Source organism: Triticum urartu, chromosome 5A (assembly GCF_056163025.1).
Source record: "Triticum urartu cultivar PI428250 chromosome 5A, HENAU_Tu73, whole genome shotgun sequence".
Classification (NCBI taxonomy): domain Eukaryota; kingdom Viridiplantae; phylum Streptophyta; class Magnoliopsida; order Poales; family Poaceae; genus Triticum; species Triticum urartu.
Window position 1 is genome coordinate 545,422,357 of NC_141877.1, and position 20,694 is coordinate 545,443,050.

The following is a 20,694-nucleotide window of genomic DNA, read 5'->3' on the forward strand; positions in this document are numbered from 1 at the left end:
CTTGTTCTAAGTATCGAGTTGTAATTCTTGAGTTGTAAGAAAATAAAAGTGTGATGATCATCATTATTAGAGCATTGTCCCAAGTGAGGAAAGGATGATGGAGACTATGATTCTCCCACAATCGGGATGAGACTCCGGACAAAAAAAAGAGGCCATAAAAAGAAGAAGAGAAAAGGCCCAAATAAAAAAAGATGAGAGAAAAAGAGAGAAGGGACAATGCTACTATCCTTTTACCACACTTGTGCTTCAAAGTAGCACCATGATCTTCATAGTAGAGAGTTTCCTTTGTTATCACCTTCATATACTAGTGGGAATTTTTCATTATAGAACTTGACTTGTATATTCCAATGATGGGCTTCCTCAAAATGCCCTAGGTCTTCGTGAGCAAGCAAGTTGGATGCACGCCCACTTAGTTTATTTTTGAGCTTTCATATACTTATAGCTCTAGTGCATCCGTTGCATGGCAATCCCTACTCACTCACATTGATATCTATTGATGGGCATCTCCATAGCCCGTTGATACGCCTAGTCGATGTGAGACTATCTTCTCCTTTCTGTCTCCTCCACAACCACCATTCTATTCCACCTAAGGTGTTATGTCCATGGCTCACGCTCATGTATTGCGTGAAGATTGAAAAAGTTTTGAGAATGTCAAAAGTATGAAACAATTGCTTGGCTTGTCAGCGGGGTTGTGCATGATTTAAATACTTTGTGTGGTGAAGATAGAGCATAGCCAGACTATATGATTTTGTAGGGATAACTTTCTTTGGCCATGTTATTTTGAGAAGACATAATTGCTTAGTTAGTATGCTTGAAGTATTATTATTTCTATGTCAATATTGAACTTTTGTCTTGAATCTTTCGGATCTGAATATTCATACCATAATTAAGAAGAATTACATTGAAATTATGCCAAGTAGCATTCCACATCAAAAATTCTGTTTTTATCATTTACCTACTCGAGGACGAGCAGGAATTAAGCTTGGGGATGCTTGATACGTCTCCAACGTATCTATAATTTTTTATTGCTCCATGCTATATTATCTACTGTTTTGGACATCATTGGGCTTTATTATACACATTTATATTATTTTTGGGACTAACCTACTAACCGGAGGCCCAACCCAGAATTGCTGTTTTTTGCCTATTTTAGGGTTTCGAAGAAAAGGAATATCAGAGGGAGTCCAAACAGAATGAAACCTTCGGAAACGTGATTTTTGGAACGAACAAGACCCAGGAGACTTGGACCCTACGTCAAGCAACCAACATGGAGGCCACGAGGTAGGGGGGCGCACCTACCACCCCCCAAGCGCGCCCTCCACCCTCGTGGGCCCCCTATTGCTCCACCGACATACTTCTTCCTCCTATATATACCTACGTACCCCCAAACGATTAGATACGGAGCCAAAACCCTAATTCCACCGCCGTAACTTTCTGTATCCACGAGATCCCATCTTGGGGCCTGTTCCGGAGCTCCGCCGGAGGGGGCATCAATCACGGAGGGCTTCTACATCAACACCATAGCCTCTCCAATGAAGTGTGAGTAGTTTACCTCAGACCTACGGGTCCATAGTTATTAGCTAGATGGCTTCTTCTCTCTTTTTGGATCTCAATACAAAGTTCTCCCCCTCTCTTGTGAAGATCTATTCGATGTAATCTTCTTTTGCGGTGTGTTTGTTGAGACCGGTGAATTGTGGGTTTATGATCAAATTTATCTATGAACAATATTTTAATCTTCTCTGAATTCTTTTATGTATGATTGGTTATCTTTGCAAGTCTCTTCGAATTATTAGTTTGGTTTGGCCTACTAGATTGATCTTTCTTGCAATGGGAGAAGTGCTTAGATTTGGGTTCAATCTTGTGATGTCCTTCCCCAGTGACAGTAGGGGCAGAAAGGCACATATTGTATTGTTTCCATCGAGGATAACAAGATGGTTTTTTTTATCATATTGCATGAATTTATCCCTCTACATCATGTCATCTTGTTTAAGGCGTTACTCTGTTCTTATGAACTTAATACTCTAGATGCATGCTGGATAGCGGTCAATGTGTGGAGTAATAGTAGTAGATGCAGGCAGGAGTCGGTCTACTTGTCTTGGACGTGATGCCTATATACATGATCATACCTAGATATTCTCATAACTATGCTCAATTCTGTCAATTGCTCAATAGTAATTTGCTCACCCACCGTAAAATACTTATGCTCTTGAGAGAAGCCACTAGTGAAATCTATGGCCCCCGGGTCTATCCTCATCATATTAATCTTCCAATACTTAGTTATTTTCATTGCTTTTATTTTACTTTGCATCTTTATCATCAAAATACCAAAAATATTATCTTATCATATCTATCAGATCTCACTCTCGTAAGTGACTGTGTAGGGATTGACAACCCCTTATCGCATTGGTTGCGAGGATTTATTTGTTTTGTGTAGGTGCGAGGGACTCGCGCATAGCCTCCTACTAGATTGATACCTTGGTTCTCAAAAACTGAAGGAAATACTTACGCTACTTTGCTGCATCACCCTTTCCTCTTCAAGGGAAAACCAACGCAGTGCTCAAGAGGTAGCACCACCCGCAACACCACAACGTAATGTTGTATCCGAACCTCATAATTGTACTTTACTACATATGGTGCGTTCTATGATGTCTCTTAATGATTTACCGCTATCGTTTTGGGGTTATGCTTTAGAGACGGCTGCATTCACGTTAAATAGGGCACCATCGAAATCCGTTGAGACGACGCCTTATGAACTGTGGTTTGGCAAGAAACCAAAGTTGTCGTTTCTTAAAGTTTGGGGCTGCGATGCTTATGTGAAAAAGCTTCAACCTGATAATCTCGAGCCCAAATCGGAGAAATGTGTCTTCATAGGATACCCAAAGGAAACTGTTGGGTAAACCTTCTATCATAGATCCGAAGGCAAGACATTTGTTGCTAAGAATGATTCCTTTCCAGAGAAGGAATTTCTCTCGAAAGAAGTGAGTGAAAGAAAAGTAGAACTTGATGAGGTAACTGTACCTGCTCCCTTATTGGAAAGTAGTTCATCACAAAAACCGGTTCCTGTGATGCCTACACCAATTAGTGAGGAAGCTAATGAAATTGATCATGAAACTTCCGATCAAGTTACTACCGAACCTCGTAGGTCATCCAGAGTAAGATCCTCTCCAGAGTGGTACGGTAATTAATCCTATTCTGGAGGTCATGTTACTTGACCAAGGCGAACTTACGAACTATGAAGAGGCGATGGTGAGCCCAGATTCCGCAAAATGGCTTGAGGCCATGAAATCTGAGATGGGATCCATGTATGAGAACAAAGTGTGGACTTTGGTTGACTTGCCTGATGATCGGAAAGCCATAGAAAATAAATGGATCTTCAAGAAGAAGACTGACGCTGACGGTAATGTTACTGTCTACAAAGCTCGACTTGTTGCGAAAGGTTTTTGACAAGTTCAATGGGTTGACTACGATGAGACTTTCTCACCCGTAGAGATGCTTAAGTCTGTCCGAATCATGTTAGCAATTGCCGCATTTTATGATTATGAAATTTGGCAAATGGATATCAAAACTGCATACTTGAATGGATTTCTGGAAGAAGAGTTGTATATGATGCAACCAGAAGGTTTTGTCGATCCAAAGGGAGCTAACAAAATGTGCAAGCTCCAATGATCCATTTATGGAATGGTGCAAGCCTCTCGGAGTTGGAATAAACGTTTTGATAGTGTGATCAAAGCATATGGTTTTATACAGACTTTTGGAGAAGTCTGTATTTACAAGAAAGTGAGTGGGAGCTCTGTAGCATTTCTAATATTATATGTGGATGGCATATTGTTGATTGGAAATGATATAGAATTTCTGCATAGCATAAAAGGATACTTGAATAAGAGTTTTTCAATGAAAGACCTCGGTGAAGCTGCTTACATATTGGGCATCAAGATCTATAGAGATAGATCAAGACACTTAATTGGACTTTCACAAAGCACATACCTTGACAAAGTTTTGAAAAAGTTCAAAATGGATCAAGTAAAGAAAGGGTTCTTGCCTGTGTTACAAGGTGTCAAGTTGAGTCAGACTCAATGCCCGACCAATGCAGAAGATAGAGAGAAAATGAAAAGTGTTCCCTATGCTTCAGCCATAGGCTCTATCATGTATGCAATGCTGTGTACCAGACCTGATGTGTGCCTTGCTATTAGTTTAGCAGGGAGGTACCAAAGTAATCCAGGAGTGGATCACTGGACAGCGATCAAGAACATCCTAAAGTACCTAAAGAGGACTAAGGATATGTTTCTCGTTTATGGAGGTGACAAAGAGCTCGTCGTAAATGGTTACGTCGATGCAAGCTTTGACACTGATCCGGATGATTCTAAATCGCAAACCAAATACGTGTTTATATTGAACGGTGGAGCTGGCAGTTGGTGCAGTTCTAAACAAAGCGTCATGGCGGGATCTACGTGTGAAGCGGAGTACATAGCTGCTTCGGAAGCAGTAAATGAAGGAGTCTGGATGAAGGAGTTCATATCTGATCTAGGTTTCATACCTAGTGCATCAGGTTCAATGAAAATCTTTTGTGACAATACTGGTGCAATTGCCTTGGCAAAAGAATCCAGATTTCACAAGAGAACCAAGCGCATCAAGAGATGCTTCAATTCCATCCGGGATCAAGTCCAGGTGGGAGACATAGAGATTTGCAAGATACATACAGATCTGAATGTTGCAGACCCGTTGACTAAGCCTCTTCCACGAGCAAAGCGTGATCAGCACCAAGACTCCATGGGTGTTAGAATCATTACTCTGTAATCTAGATTATTGACTCTAGTGCAAGTGGGAGACTTAAGGAAATATGCCCTAGAGGCAATAATAAAGTTATTATTTATTTCCTCATATCATGATAAATGTTTATTATTAATGCTAGAATTGTATTAACCAGAAACATAATACATGTGTGAATACATAGACAAACATAGTGTCACTAGTATGCCTCTACTTGACTAGCTCGTTGATCAAAGATGGTTGAGTTTTCTAGCCATAGACATGAGTTGTCATTTGATTAACGGGATCACATCATTAGGAGAATGATCTGATTGACTTGACCCATTTCGTTAGCTTAGCACTTGATCGTTTAGTTTACTGCTATTGCTTTCACCATTACTTATACATGTTCCTATGACTATGAGATTATGCAACTCCCGAATACCGAAAGAACACTTTGTGTGCTACCAAACGTCATAACGTAACTGAGTGATTATAAAGGTGCTCTACAGGTGTTTCCGATGGTGTTTGTTGAGTAGTTGGCATAGATCAATAATAGGATTTGTCACTCCGGTTGTCGGAGAGGTATCTCTGGGCCCTCTCGGTAATGCACATCACTATAAGCCTTGCAAGCAATGTGACTAATGAGTTAGTTACAGAATAATGCACTACGGAACGAGTAAAGAGACTTGCCAGTAACAAGATTGAGCTAGGTATTAAGATACCGACGATCGAATCTCGGGCAAGTAACATACCGATAACAAAGGGAACAACGTATGTTGTTATGCGGTTTGACCGATAAAGATCTTCATAGAATATGTAGGAACCAATATGAGCATCCAGGTTCCGCTATTGGTTATTGACCGGAAACATGTCTCGGTCATGTCTACATAGTTCTCGAACCCGTAGGGTCTGCACGCTTAAAGTTCTGTGACAATCGATATTATGAGTTTTTGTGTTTTGATGTATCGAAGGTAGTTAGGAGTCCCGGATATGATCACGGACATGACGAGGAGTCTCGAAATGGTCGAGGCGTAAAGATCGATATATTGGACGACTATGTTCGGACACCGAAAGTGTTTCGGGAGGTTTTAGACATATACCGGAGTACCGGGGGGTTACCGGAACCCCCCGGGGGATGTAATGGGCCTATTGGGCCTTAGTGGAGAAGAGGAGGGGCGGCCAGGGCAGGCCGCGCGCCCCCTCCCCTCTGGTCCAAATTGGACAAGGAGGGGGGCGGCGCCCCCCTTTCCTTCCTCATGTCTCCTTCCCTTCCTTCCCTTCTCCCACTCCTACTAGGAAAGGAGGAGTCCTACTCCTGGTGGGAGTAGGACTCGCCCCTTGGCGCGCCCTCCTCCTTGGCCGACCGCCTCCCTCCTAGCTCCTTTATATACGGGGGCAGGGGGGCACCCCAGAGACAACAACAATTGATCATTGATCTCTTAGCCGTGTGCAGTGCCCCCCTCCACCATAATCCACCTCGGTCATATCGTAGCGGTGCTTAGGCGAAGCCCTGTGTCGGTAGCATCATCATCATCGTCACCACACCGTCGTGCTGACGAAGCTCTTCCCGGAAGCATTACTGGATTGTGAGTTCGCGGGACGTCACCGAGCTGAACGTGTGCTGAACGCGGAGGTGCCGTACGTTCGGTGCTGAGGATCGGTCGACCGTGAAGACATACGACTACATCAACCGCGTTGTTATAACGCTTCCGCTTACAGTCTACGAGGGTACGTAGACGACACTACCCTTTCGTTGCTGTGCATCACCATGATCTTGCGTGTGCGTAGGAAAATTTTGAAATTACTACGTTCCCCAACACACACTGGTCGAACGCACTCTTAGTGGGCACCGCATGCGGCGCACTGCCACCGTCTTCCACCAGTCCATCTTCAGAGCAAGTATTGACGCATCGACCTTACATCCTAAAGCAGCAGTCTTCACCATTGAACCATTGAATCGATCTAAAGCGCTTGGCATCAAATCTCGTTGTCGCACAGACATGACAAGAACCCTAACCTTGCCGTTCCAGGGAATCCACGTAGGAACTTCATCAACTTTGTCCTCATAGATGAACTCAAAGAGAATTGAAGCCCGAAAGATAAATCACATAGATGAAGCGCCGAGATCCACCTTCGAGCCGTTCCTGCAAGGAAAAAAATCCTAACCTAAACCACTAGCCGCTGGGATCCCCCTCCCAGTCATCGGCCGTTGCAGCGGGAGGCAGCAGGGAGGCAGATCCGCGAGCTCACCGAATGGAGAGGACGAATTTGTTGCCCTAGCAGTGCTCGCTTGGGGTGAACATTTTATACGAGACACCACGCACATCTAGAGTTATGGAACACCATACGCATCTCGCTGTCCAGCGGTACGTCGCATGCCATTAGCGAACGGTGAGCCGACCATGCGTGTGAGGTTTGGTCATACCTAGGAGGACATGGTTAGATGATCACCGAGGCTCGTATTCAGCTACTCCAGTTCGTATCGTAATACGATCTGTTGCATGAACGGCAGGGTAGCAAATGCAGAGAACGATTGATGCTAAGGCATAACCTCCAGACCAGTCGCCCAACCTGCTGCTCACACTGTAAGATGAGTGTGCGTGGTGCCATCAAGGATTTCGGTTACATGGGGCAGCGGGCACAGACACACGTACAACATCAGCACTGAAGGCACGACAGTCACGTGCATCAAACGCCCAAAATCTTCATAATTAATTAGAAGTTGGTCGGCAAATCGTGCTCTTAGAATTATTACTTTTTTGGGTGGCGGGTAGCTGTCTCGCGGAATGAACTGTAGTGCATAAGTGTGCATCATCGTCAAAAAAGGAGTAGCAAGCATGGTGGGCTGTAGATTTACAGCCGGCTGTAGCACGGGCTTCAAGAAGCTATGTAAGAGTGTATGGTGTACTTTCTTGTAGCTCACCACTATACACGTTGGTTATAAATGACATGGCAACATATTATAGCCACCAGTTGGCTATATTATTAACCATGCTCTTAGGGTGGTCCTTGATAAAAAAATACAGTTGCATATCATTTCCAATAAAAGAAAATTGTGCCTTATGTGAAGGTGATTGGGGATGAAGACTTCAATGTATCAAACTAATAAAAACGTAATTCTATGACAACTTGTCCTATTGGCGCTTGACATTTTCGTGCACTTGAAGCAAATGAGATGAGTTTTCTTAAGCAAAATGACAACTATCTAGCAACAATGTTAAGGGGTATACAAGTAGTCTTCCGGTTGAGTAAGGCCAGGTATAGTGGTACTAGCAATACCACTTAAGATGATTGCTGAATTGGAAAAGAGAGAAGTGAGACATACCTCCGCGAAAGTCCAACCCTAGCCACCAGGGCCAGGCTCTCTTCTACAACACTGCCTTGGAACCCTTCCTCTCTCCCTTCTAGTAGGTCCTAGTTTCCTCTAGGTTTCAGGTCCTCTGCCTTGGAACACTGCATTGGAATAAGGTCTCTTTGACCTCTCCCTACCACAGTGATGTCCAATTTGGCGCCAACAAAGGGTCGATGAGGGTAGGTTCTGGCAGATATGTTGGTTCGTTTCGGATCTTGGCAGTTGGTGTGTGAATTAGGGGAAGCAGTTAGCTGGCTATTGATGGCGACTTCGACCTCTTCTTTTGGTTTAATTGGCGGCATTGCTTACTGCTCGCGCGCGCGAATATCATCATACTAATTGTCAAATTTTGGATCCGAGTCTCCCCCTCTACCCTACAGGTATAGGGTATAGGGGGGGTAGAAGCCCACATGCCCACTCTTTTATCCCCCCTCTACCCTAAATGTATAGAGTATAGGGGGGATAGAAGCCCACATGCCCACTCTTCCATCCCCCCTCTACCCTACATGTATAGGGTATAGGGGGATATAAGCCCACATGCCCACTCTTTTATCCCTCGTTCTTGTAAATGATGAATATACCTTCAGAATTAAGGTACTCTCTGGTATTTGGTTGCAGTATTCCTTGATGCTTACGATGGAGTACGATTTAAGCATGCCCGTTGGATCTGAACAAATGGAGGGCTCATATTAAACTCGGGGTACTAGGAAAGAACTCTTGTTCTAATAACTATAATCTTGGAAGCATGCAAACATTAATCACTAGAGATGATCCAATGTATAACATGTTTTTTCCCGGCATGAGATCTGGTCACAGAACGGAGTAGAATAGATGGATCGTCCAGCCGGCTCATGTTGAGCTACGAACATACTCCCTTCGTTTTAAAATAGATGACCCAACTTTATACTAACTTTAATACAAAGTTAGTACAAAGTTGGGTCATCTATTTTGAAAAGGAGGAAGTACTTACCTACGTGCTACTAGACCTAGAGCCTCTCTACAGCGTCACGCCAGATGGTCACAGGGCAGGGTGGAATAGAAAACGACTGATGGCAAGGCGTAACCTCCTCCAGATGGTCACCACAGCAGGTCAACACAACCAACAAGCCAGCCGAACTTGTGGCCTACAATGGAGAATGCACTGCTGCTGCTACTACTACTATGTGGTCACACCCCGAAAAGGACATGAGTTATAGCACCATGGGGACAGACGCACGTCCAACATCGCCATGAAGCCGTGACAGCCACGTGCATCGATCAAACCCGGCATAAAACACGCCCAAAATCCCCGTAATCAATTAGCAGTTGGCCAGTGTTGCTATAGCATGAAATCGAAACAAGAGAAAATTGGGTGGAATTAGATGCAGCGTGTAAGCGTGTGTGTGTGTAACTGTCGAAAGGCGCCAGCTAACCGCCAGTGCCACTGCTGTTGCTGATGGTGCAAATATGGTTGGGTTTCTAGGGGGTTGCCCGTGTTTTCCTACACGGATCGACGACGATGGGCATCCACACCATGTGGAGGGGCTCTGTCAGAGTTATCGCCGTTTTTATGTCGGTCGCGGTCTATATTGATTCATGCCGTGATCCATTTTTATCGACCTACTGTGGTTTATATTAGTACCCGTATCCATCGTGGCCTCGTATGTTGTACATCAAGGCAAAAGGAGATGGATTGTATTTCTTATACATTGTGTGAGTTTGTGACAGCCCGCCTCCCCTTCCCTCGAACACCGATCTTGACCTGCGATGGGATGAGTACCAGACTGGATCCCTTTGGAGCAAAGTGGAGGGGTGCGGCGACGAAGGGGTAATGCGGCAGTCGAATAGCTGGCTAGAGAGAAGTGATGGAGAGGATACATCGACTCATGAAGCACACATTTAATCTTCGTCTATTGGAATGCAAACTGCTCTCAGGGTGATCCCAACGCAACGACGTTGGGTGTGGAGGCCTAATTAACGAGGAGAAAGACAAATGCCATATCTTAATCTACATATACACAGATTTTATTCTGGAATACAAAACATATCAAAATGATTGATAGTTTGCTTTTATACAAACCACTAAGAGAATGAAAGGTGCAACACATTAGGAGTGCCAACGTATCTACCAATTATACTGTTAGTAAAAGCACCCAATGCCTAGCCAAACACCAGAGCCCTAAACTTAGCAAATATCAGGGGCTTAATTACTTCTGTCAAAAAACGTCCTAGATGATAGGTCAATTAGATACAAAAATAATACGCAAATCCCCAAGAAATTTATGCATCAATACCTATTTACTGCACAAGGGCACTCCCAACACATTTTGTCATAAACCTGCACCTTATGCAGCTGAGGTTGCTGCCAGCCCACCCGAGTTTAAGTCCCGGCTTGGACGCGTGGTGCTCGTGGAGTTTCCCCTATAAAAAGAATGCCAACGAGGGTTAACCCTTGAGTTGGTCTTATTTTTTTTTCAAATTATCAATCTATGTTAGTAGATCACAAGAGTCTACAGAACACCGGTGCCAAATAAACGTAGTAGGCACCCATACTTAGCATAAAACCAGGAGCCTGACTAGGCACCTCTCCAAGCACTCCTCTATAATCTTTTCAGGGTAAAACATATATAGGTTCATTAGATGACCATCACAGGCGTCTCATTGTCGACTGGGACGAGGAAGAACGGGATTCAGTCACAGGACATGGTAGATCGTCCAGGCTCCTATTCAGCATCGTACAGTCTGCAACGGCAATGTAGCAAATTCTGTAAATGATTGATGGCAAGGCGTAACCTCCTCCAGATGGTCACGACAGCAGGTCAACCCAACCAACCAGCCGAACTTGTGGTCTACAAGAGAAGAGAATGTACATGGTTACATGGGGGCAGCAGGACAGCCACACTTCCCAATGATGGCGCGACAGTCACGTGCATCAAACTGGCATAAAAACATGTCCGAAATCCTTGTGATTAATCAGCAGTTGGACAGTATTACTAGCGCAAATCGCGCTATCGGAATTAAAATATTTAGTTTTTTGGTTGCGGGCAGCTGTCTCGCGGGATTAACTGTAACTAGCGCGCAAGTGTCAAAAGGTGACATCTAGTAACACTGCAAATATGGTTGGTATTTTTAGGAGAGTTTGCCCATCTTTTCCAACACGGATTGACGACAACGGGTATCGATCGAAGGGCTTGACGACAACGGGTATCAACACAAAGGAGGCCTCTCTGTCGGAGTTAACCGTGTTTTACGTCCACTGTGGTCTATATTCATTACCATTTTGATCTATAGTTACTTCCATGGCCCGGTGTGCTGTACCAAGGCAAAAGGAGAAGATGTGGCTAATATTTCGCACGTACTGTGGCCACCTTCCCTCCCTGCAAATTTTGATCTCAACCACCTGCGATGAAATGAACTACGTCATTGAATCCTTTAGAACAAATTGGATGGTGTGGCGATCAAGGAGCAGATCCATCCATTTAAATGCAAACTGCTCTTAGGGCGGCAGGTCCCCATGCAATGGCATTGCCGGTGGAGGCCTAGTTAAAAATGAAAGAGATAGATATCATATATACGACTCTTATTGTGGAACCTAAGATAAGTTATACTTTTCTCCCACAAACGTTTTAAAACGTTACTCCCTCCGTCTCATAATATAAGATGTTATTACATCCAATATATGTAAAGCACCCAATGCCTAACCAAACACCAGGACCATAAAATTACCAAATATGAAGGGCATAATTACTTCTCTGACAAAACATACTAGATGACATAAGGACCTATTTTACTGCACAAGAGGCAAGTTTAAGATAAAATGTGTTGCGACTTGCGAGTGCCCTTAGATATCAATATATGTTAGTACCATATAAGAGTCTACAGAACACTCCCCGCCATATAAACAAATAGTAAGCACAGGAGTATACCATAGGCACCTCTCCCATCACCCGTCTATATTTATATCCATATCCATCATGGCCAGGTATGCGGTAGAAGGGCTTCATATGTATTGTGCATTTGGGACCCACCTCATCCAATGCTGATCTCCACTTGTGATGAACTACCTAGCTGGATCCCTTTGGAACAAAGTTGAGGGTGCGGCGGGGAAGGAGCTGCTGAGCCGGTCGAAATAGCTGGCTAAGGATGGACTGAATCCATTAACTCATTAGGCACTCATTTAATCTCCATCCATTGAAACGCAAACTTCTTTCTGAAGGTACTCGGGGCGGTCCCAATGCAATGATGTCAGTTGTATAAAACAACTGGCCAACCAAGCTACACATTCTGGTGCTGGGGCATAGTTAACGAGGAAAGAGAGATGTGTTCTAGCTAGACTGGTCTAGAATGAGTATTATTGCGAAAAGTGGTTCAATTCATACTTCTATCTGACAAAACATATCAAATGATAGGTCATTTAGATACAACACTAAGATACAAACCACTAAGAAAATTATATCTAAATAGTAATACATATCTAATGCCACAGATACAAGTTTAAGATGCAATGCGTGGGAGTGCCCCCTTTGATAAATAAATAAAAAATATCGACTAGAGTTGCCGTTAGCAAAGCACCCATGCTATAAGCTTATGATCAAGCACCCATACTCGGCCAAAACCAGGAGTTAATTACTTTAGGCCCCTCTGGTGGAGCGGCCAAGCTAAATATGCCATAAAGCCTAGGACTAAGACAGCCAACTGCCTAGAGGAGGCATTCATTCTGTCACTCATTTCAATAGTGACATAAACTTGTCCCTAGTCTGGTTACAGCTCAAGCCCAACCAAGTATGCGAATACAGGTGGGTACTCGATAGACTATAAGAGTAGCAACCATGCACCCACATGATCTAAGCCACCCCCAACGCAACGCAAGCACAGACACGTCCTGGCCTGGCCGGCTTGACTCCACTACTTCTCTAGCTTCCAAGAGAAACCGGCCACTATCTTCCACATTTTCAGGTTTGTCGATCCTTGTTAGCACGGTAGCGTGTAGAGCTCGCCATGGACGCTGGCGCGGTGGCTGGATGCCTCCGGGACAAGACCGTCCTCGTCACCGGCTCAACTGGCTACCTCGGAAAATGTACGCAAATACCATACATATACATCGCGAGCCCTTACCTTATGCATATATGTACTATATGTAATGTATTATGTATCTATGCATGCAGTGATGGTGGAGAAGATACTGAGAGTACAGCCGGACGTGAAGAAGGTCTACCTGCTGGTGCGCGCTCCCGATGCCGCCTCCGCCGAGCAGCGTATCCTGACCCAGGTGAAGTGGATATGCGTCATTGCTTTCGACCACACCAGCTATATGCAGTGCTATGGACATGGTCTAACCTTTAGTTGTATAGTACGTTGGGCGCCATCTTTACAAACTCATGGCACTGGAAACTCATTTGGTTCGTCTTGGTACCGCGCGTGCAGGTGCTAGGGAAGGACCTGTTCAATACCCTGCGGGAAAAGCACGGGCTTGCTGGCTTCCAGAAGCTGATCAAAGAGAAGATAGTTCCTCTGGCGGGAGACGTCGGGACTCGCAACTTCGGGCTCGACAGCTCCACATCTGACGACCTGTGTCAGGAGATCGATGTTATCGTCCATGGGGCTGCAACGACTAGCTTTTATGAAAGGTACAACAATTGCTAATTAATTGTGGCAAATACACGTAAAACTGTAAAAAGCATTCCAGATATGTTTTTACAAGAACTAATTAATGACTGACAATTGCAGATTTTTCATCATGGGAACTTGTATACCTTTATTGGCTTTATACTTGTTCTAATAATTTGAGTTGGGGAGCATGTAATAGTCCAGTATCAGCGAAAAAATTGAGCAAATCCTGCTACCTAAGTAACATGTAACTGAATTTTCTTCCCCTAGAAATCAGTAGCATTTTGCACCATCCAATTTGAATCTCCTCATATCTAATAGTCTTACTGACCAAACTACAAGTCATGCGTTTCAAACTAATTTACTTATTACAGCTTGTGAACCTTTTAACCTGTATGTTAGAGGGGGCAGTTGTGCACAGATAAACAGAACCTAGACACACAAAAGGAGTTGTTGAACTAGTAAAAGGCATAATATAAAATAAAGTTGAATCAACGAAAGATGTAAATCTTGCTGAATCACCACAGAATTTTAGAATGGAGGTGGAAGTACAGAAATCGTGGAGATAATATCAACATCAGAGATACCTGGCTCAGATCTGATTTTTGGGGGAGCACAGCGTTGAACTTGTCTCTGGAAGAACCTGGTGAACACTGTTGCAAATCTTCAACTAAACTCACCGGATATCCATATTCACATGATAAGTCGATGCGTGTTGCCTACATACTACCTCCGTCTTGGTTTGTTGGTCCCCATTATATTTCGTGTCAAATTTTGATCATAGATTTAACTAACAAATTGTTCGTGCATGTCACCAAAAATTATATCATTGAAAACTATGTTTAAATACGAATCCAACGATATAATTTTTGTTGACATGCATTAACATTCTGTTAGTTAAATCTTTAGTCAAAGTTTGACACAAATTACAAAGGGGACCAATAAACCAGGATGGAGGTAGTACATGCTTTCCCTGTAAAAGCCATAGCAGGTTGTGGTGCTGGGAGGACACAACACGCAAAAGCCAAAACAGTTTACCGTTCCAGCTTTTAGTATGAACTATTTTGCATGTTTGTTGAATTTCATTGCACGTACAGGTACGATGTTGCTTTGGCATCGAATGCATTAGGAGCCCAATATGGATGCGAATTTGCCAAGAAGTGTCCTAATCTGAAATTGTTGCTTCATGTTTCCACTGGTACGTGTTTTATTTATGTATACCCAGTTGTGCACACAAGCAAAAATGGAGGAGAATTGTACAATACGATGAGTATATATATGATCGGCCAACTCCAACATAACCATGTCTTCTTTTATCTATTAGCTTTTGTAGCTGGTACTCAAGAAGGACTTTTACTGGAGAAAGCACTCAAGATGGGTGAAGCATTACGGCCCGGTTGCCACTTGGACATTGAAGCTGAGTTGCAGCTGGTTGAGAAGGTCAAGGCTGAACTCGCAGAGGCGAAGAGTGGTGGTTCAGACCAATCATCGGAGAAGATAGCCATGAAAGAACTTGGCTTCAAGAGGTCTGACCAATCTAAATGTGGTATTTACTTTATTTCAAGAATATGTATGATGTTTAGTACATCCGCATGTTATTCAACATGCAACTTTTTGAGAGCTATGTTGTTAAAACTAAAAATTGCTATATTTGGAAACAATTTCAATGAAAAATCTTACCGACCATTTTCACATGACCAATGTAAATAACCTTTTATGTGTTAGTAGTCATCTAACAACACACTTTTTAAAGGGAAATTTCTTATATTTCTGACAGGAGAGTAAATTTAGGGAGAGCAGATAATAAATATAAATCAAATCACTGTTATAGTTATGTCATTATTACTAAGGTAGTTGTCATATCAAATGCTGCCACCTTTAGACCTCTGGTTTGGACCATTTTCGATCATGACCAGTACCAACTTAAAAAGAGGTGGTTGATTTATTGTGCCACATTCGCAAGAACATTGTTCACTTCCATATGTACGTGATGTATCAAAAATCAGCTTGACACTACCTAAATTGTTCATAAATTGTTGAAGGGCTTGTCATTTTGGATGGCCAAATGTATATACATTTACCAAGGCTATGGGGGAGATGTTACTTGAGCAGCAGAGGGGAGACCTTCCTGTCGTTATTATTCGACCCACCATGGTAACCAGCACTTATCAAGATCCATTTCCTGGGTGGATAGAAGGGGCGAGGTAAGCTCAACATGTAAATCTACTGGCAATTTACAGTTCAATTTTGCTCAACTAATTACTGTTGCAGAAGTATCATACTACATATATATCCAAGCTGGACATCACCAATAGAATATAAGTTCTTTTACCATTTTATCTCCAGGACAATTGATGCTCTGATTGTCGCCTACAATGAGCAGGCATTCCCATGTTTCGTAGGTGATCGCAATGACACAATGGATGCAGTGAGTAATACATGATCATATTAGCTATTACGGATGTAGACAGATTAATGGAGCAACCTGACTAATTGAATTGTATGCTTAAACTTGAGAGATACTAATAGTCCATATATATAGGTTCCTGCAGATATGGTGGTAAATGCAACACTGGTAGCCATGGCTGTTCACTGGAATGAGAAAGGGCAAGTCATTTACCATGTGAGCTCGGCAATCCGAAATCCATTGACCGGTCAAGTTCTTGAGGACGTGTGCTGGGATTATTTCTCCATCCATCCCCGTGTACTAGAAAATGGGAAACCTCTAGAAAACAGAAGGCCATACGTGTTCAAGAGATTCGCTTACTTCCGCGCATATCTGATCCTGATGTATAAGCTACCACTTGAGGTACAAAATCATAGTTCTATAATTTGTACGTACATCCCAATATGGTGTTCATATGATGAAGACTCACATTGTGGTCATATTTTAACTTCAAATGAACAGATTTTGCATGCAGTGAGCGTATTACTCTGTGGGTTGTTTTCCCAATATTACAACAAGCACAACCGAAGATACACTTTCCTAATGCTCTTGGTCAAGCTGTATGCACCATATGCCTTCTTCAAAGGATGGTGAGACCATTTTCTGCCCGTGTTACATTAGTTACTGTAAACTTTTTAACTTGCCATTTTGGATACCAAAACAGTCTTCAATGACCTTGTTTGACCCCAACTTTGTCCGTATATATGTTGATCCAACTTTTCTTTGATGTTCTTGTTCCTAAAGCTTTGATGACACAAACTTAACAAGATTGAGGAAGGAAGTAAAGATGGACGGCAAAGATGGTAGCCTCTTCAACTTCGACCCCAAATCTATGGACTGGCACTCGTATCTCTTGAACGTCCACGTCCCAGCTGTGCTAATGTACGGCCGCAAAAATAAGGGAAGCGTATAGAAAAGAGTGGAATAATAATCTTCCTATTCTTGAGATGAAGGATAAGCATTGTTCTCCAAGAAAAATGTATATCATACTGCTAAACATTACATTTGTATGAAGTGAAGGCATACAACCATGTGATCTATCTGTATGTATTTATATTATTGAATTGAATAAAAAATACTCATAGGTCCCGGTGCTTTTTGGATGTGATAACATGTGTCAACCAAACCAATGCTGCGGAACGTGTCATGTACAACGTAGATAAGGAAGAAATAGAGGCATCATTTATTCCCACATGGAGGGAGAACAGATGGTCCTACTTGGCACCCTATATGTCACCGGGAGTAAGGATATTATAAAGCATGCCATTCAATATTTGGGGTCGTGAATAATATTGTGCATTGTACATATTCATTCTTTCTAAGAATAGTCATTTTGGTTGAAGGGTACTAAGAGCAACTCTAGCAGACTCCGCAAAAAGCCCCGATCCGTAAAATAACCATCAAAATGCGGGTCGGCGCGGAAAATCCGCCCGAACAGAAGCCGCAAACGCGGCCGGTCCGCAAAAATATTTAAGGGGCGCGGCAAAAACTTGACCTTAACCCGCAGATACGCGGGTTTGCCCCCCCCCCCCCCCCCGACCCGTCGGTGCCCTGCATATAGCGGGAGCGGTTGGTGGGGAGGACATTTCAGCCCACGCTTTCCTCACCAACCACTTCCCCTCTCCCCCTCGCCCCGCCGCGCCCAAGATTCCGGCGAAAGTAGCCAGCGGGAGCATGCCGAAAGGCCGCCACACGCACGAGGTTGCCCTCCCCCCCCCCTCCCGCGTCGGCGGGCCGGAAAGTTGCGAATCTGCGACCCTTCATCCCAGGCGGCCGGATTTGGCTTTTCCGGCCGCCGGTGGCTGCGCCAAGCGACGGAGTGGTCGGGGAGCATGTCACGTAGCCCCGTCAAGGTCGCATCGCCGCATGCAGGTACGGGTTCGTCCTCCCACCGCCGCCAAGGGTTTGCGGACATGGATTCGGCCTGCCGTCCACCGGGCTTGACGCTCGCGCAGCGGCTCTGGGGCTCGCCGATGCCGCTCATACAGTGCAACGATTGCACGCGGACAGTGCTGCGGTTAACTTCGAGCACGCCGAAGCACCCCGGATGGGTGTTCTTCAAATGCGAAAATGACGGGGTACGTGTTGTTCTCATTCGGCTCATTTTGATAGCTCATTCTTTGGTTCAATTACGGTATCTTATTTCAAACATCATCATGTGTATAGGAAGATGGATGCTCATTTTAATTTTAGGAAGGCAAATACATTGATTTATTGATAGAAAAAAACTTAATAGACGTTCGTGCACTCCTTAGTATAATCGAAGGCAATGATGCGGCTGCATGTGCAACTAGAGGGGAAGCAACGTCTACTTCTTTTGAACCAAAGATGAAGAAAGAAGAATGCAAAATCAAGAATCCACAGATCAACAATGAATGCATGGAGAAGATATTAATCCAACTAGTGGGAGCAGTTATGGAAATTAGAAATCTTCTAAAATGCATACTTGTGGTTTGTGTTTTCTTTGATCATGCTATTCTAGCAAACATTTGGTGATGTCTTATGTATCCAATGTTGTTGAAAAAGCAAAGAAATGCATTATGTTGGATCAAATTGAGATGCAAATTTAGATTTTCCGGGCCGGGAGGAGCGGCGCCAGACCAGACCCCACAAAGCCGATCCGTAAAAGAGCATATTTCGTGAATATTCTTTTTTACGGGTCTACTATACGGGGTCTGCATCTGCGGCCGTCTGCGCCGGCCCGCAAAGCCCTTTTTTCCGTAAACTGCAAACGCGTTTTGTGGGCCGGCGGGATGCGGGGTCTGCTAGAGATGCTCTAACCTGTTAAAGCAAGTAGTCTGATACAAAGTGTTGTTCTTGCCTATATAGCTGTGTCCACCATGGATTTTTTTTCTCCTATGAATCTCCTGTTCCAGCTGAGATGTGCCTCATTGCAATGGAGCGACCCCGTGAGATGATCAGTTTATCCTCCTATGTTCAGCAGACTCGCTCTTTTTTAATATGCCAGCCCGCGTCACCTTCACTCATTTCTCTTCATTTCCTTCTTATTCATCTCCAATCCTTCCAATCCTTACCGTACAATCCATTACTCACATTTGACATCCTCTGCATAAGATTCGAAAATCAGAAAGATTTAACAAAGAAATAGCAAATCCAAGAAACCTTGGACAGGCCAAGGTGACATAGGCTGAATAGTGATGTAGACCAGAGCTGCTTGGCATCTCTATATATATTGACGATGAATTAACCCTTTTGTAATAATGTATCAAGTGATATAATCTTGCCAGAAATCATTTTGTCAGATAATTTCTTTTGCTAATTTATTCTAACTGTGCAGAAATATTTGAGTTACACTAGAATACATTCAGCTATAAGGAGAAACGTCGACCCCCGCGTTGCCCCCGCTCAGGTGACTCGGGTGGGTTCCCAGCCCTAGCCGCCCCGCTCCTGAATTCACTTCCCTCACCCTGCTGCCGCCGAAGGACGCCGCCGGGATGCGCCCGGGGGCCGACGGCGGTGGTGGGGATCCTCCTTTCTCCCGCGTATCACGGGTGGTGCAGAGCCCTTGCGCGTGCGGAGGCGTGGCAGATCTGGCGGCGGCGGCGATGGCTGGCCATGTCACGGGCGACAGCGACTGCGGCACGTCAGGCAACCTGCTCACGGGCGGCGGCTCGCCTAGCTCGGGCGGTGGCGACTTATGCTGCGGCGGCGCGTCATCCGGCTTTGGATAGGCGGCGGCGTGGAGGGCTTGGTGGGAGGCTTGGCGGCACTTACGGTCAGATATGATCTGGCCAGTGCAGCCGGTGAAGGAAATATGCCCTAGAGGCAACAATGAAGTTATTATTTATTTCCTTATATCATGATAAATGTTTATTATTCATGCTAGAATTGTATTAACCGGAAACATGATACATGTGTGAATACATAGACAAAACAGAGTGTCACTAGTATACCTCTACTTGACTAGCTCGTTGAATCAAAGATGGTCATGTTTCCTAACCATAGATAAAGAGTTGTCATTTGATTAACGATATCACATCATTAGGAGAATGATGTGATTGACTTGTCCCATTCTGTTAGCTTAGCACTTGATCGTTTAGTTTGTTGCTATTGCTTTCTTCATGACTTATACATGTTCCTGTGACTATGAGATTATGCAACTCCCGTTTACCGGAGGAACACTTTGTGTTCTACCAAACGTCACAACGTAACTAGGTGATTATAAAGGTGCTCTACAGGTGTCTCCAAAGGTACTTGTTGGGTTGGCGTATTTCGATATTAGGATTTGTCACTCCGATTGTCGGAGAGGTATCTCTGGGCCCACTCGGTAGTACACATCGCTTAAGCCTTGCAAGCATTGCAACTAATGAGTTAGTTGCGGGATGATGTATTGCAGAATGAGTAAAGAGACTTGCCAGTAACGAGATTGAACTAGGTATTGAGATACCGACGATCGAATCTCGGGCAAGTAACATACCGATGACAAAGGGAACAACGTATGTTGTTATGCGGTTTGACCGATAAAGATCTTCGTAGAATATGTAGGAGCCAATATGATCATCCAGGTTCCGCTATTGATTATTGACCGGAGACGTGTCTC

The 20,694-nt window shown here is 44.0% G+C and overlaps 1 protein-coding gene across 1 annotated transcript; it reads left to right on the top strand.

Moving 5' to 3' along the window:
- The first annotated feature begins 12,903 nt into the window (after window positions 1-12,903).
- LOC125510423 (fatty acyl-CoA reductase 1) lies at window positions 12,904-17,236 on the top strand. The gene is made up of 10 exons (XM_048675593.2): window positions 12,904-13,157; window positions 13,246-13,349; window positions 13,505-13,707; window positions 14,785-14,885; window positions 15,012-15,213; window positions 15,730-15,891; window positions 16,034-16,115; window positions 16,230-16,496; window positions 16,596-16,723; window positions 16,878-17,236. Exons 1-10 carry the CDS (start codon window positions 13,079-13,081, stop codon window positions 17,044-17,046), a joined length of 1,497 nt encoding a protein of 498 aa, XP_048531550.1. The 5' UTR covers window positions 12,904-13,078; the 3' UTR covers window positions 17,047-17,236.
- Window positions 17,237-20,694: the final 3,458 nt, after the last annotated feature.

What these genes read in the sequence shown, in the direction of transcription:
- LOC125510423 (XM_048675593.2), top strand. Translation starts at nt 13,079, where the DNA reads ATGGACGCTGGCGCGGTGGCTGGATGCCTCCGGGACAAGACCGTCCTC. An exon ending in GTTGCTTCATGTTTCCACTG is followed by an intron (nt 14,886 to 15,011) that starts GTACGTGTTTTA and finishes TTTATCTATTAG; the next exon opens with CTTTTGTAGCTGGTACTCAA. An exon ending in TGTATAAGCTACCACTTGAG is followed by an intron (nt 16,497 to 16,595) that starts GTACAAAATCAT and finishes TCAAATGAACAG; the next exon opens with ATTTTGCATGCAGTGAGCGT.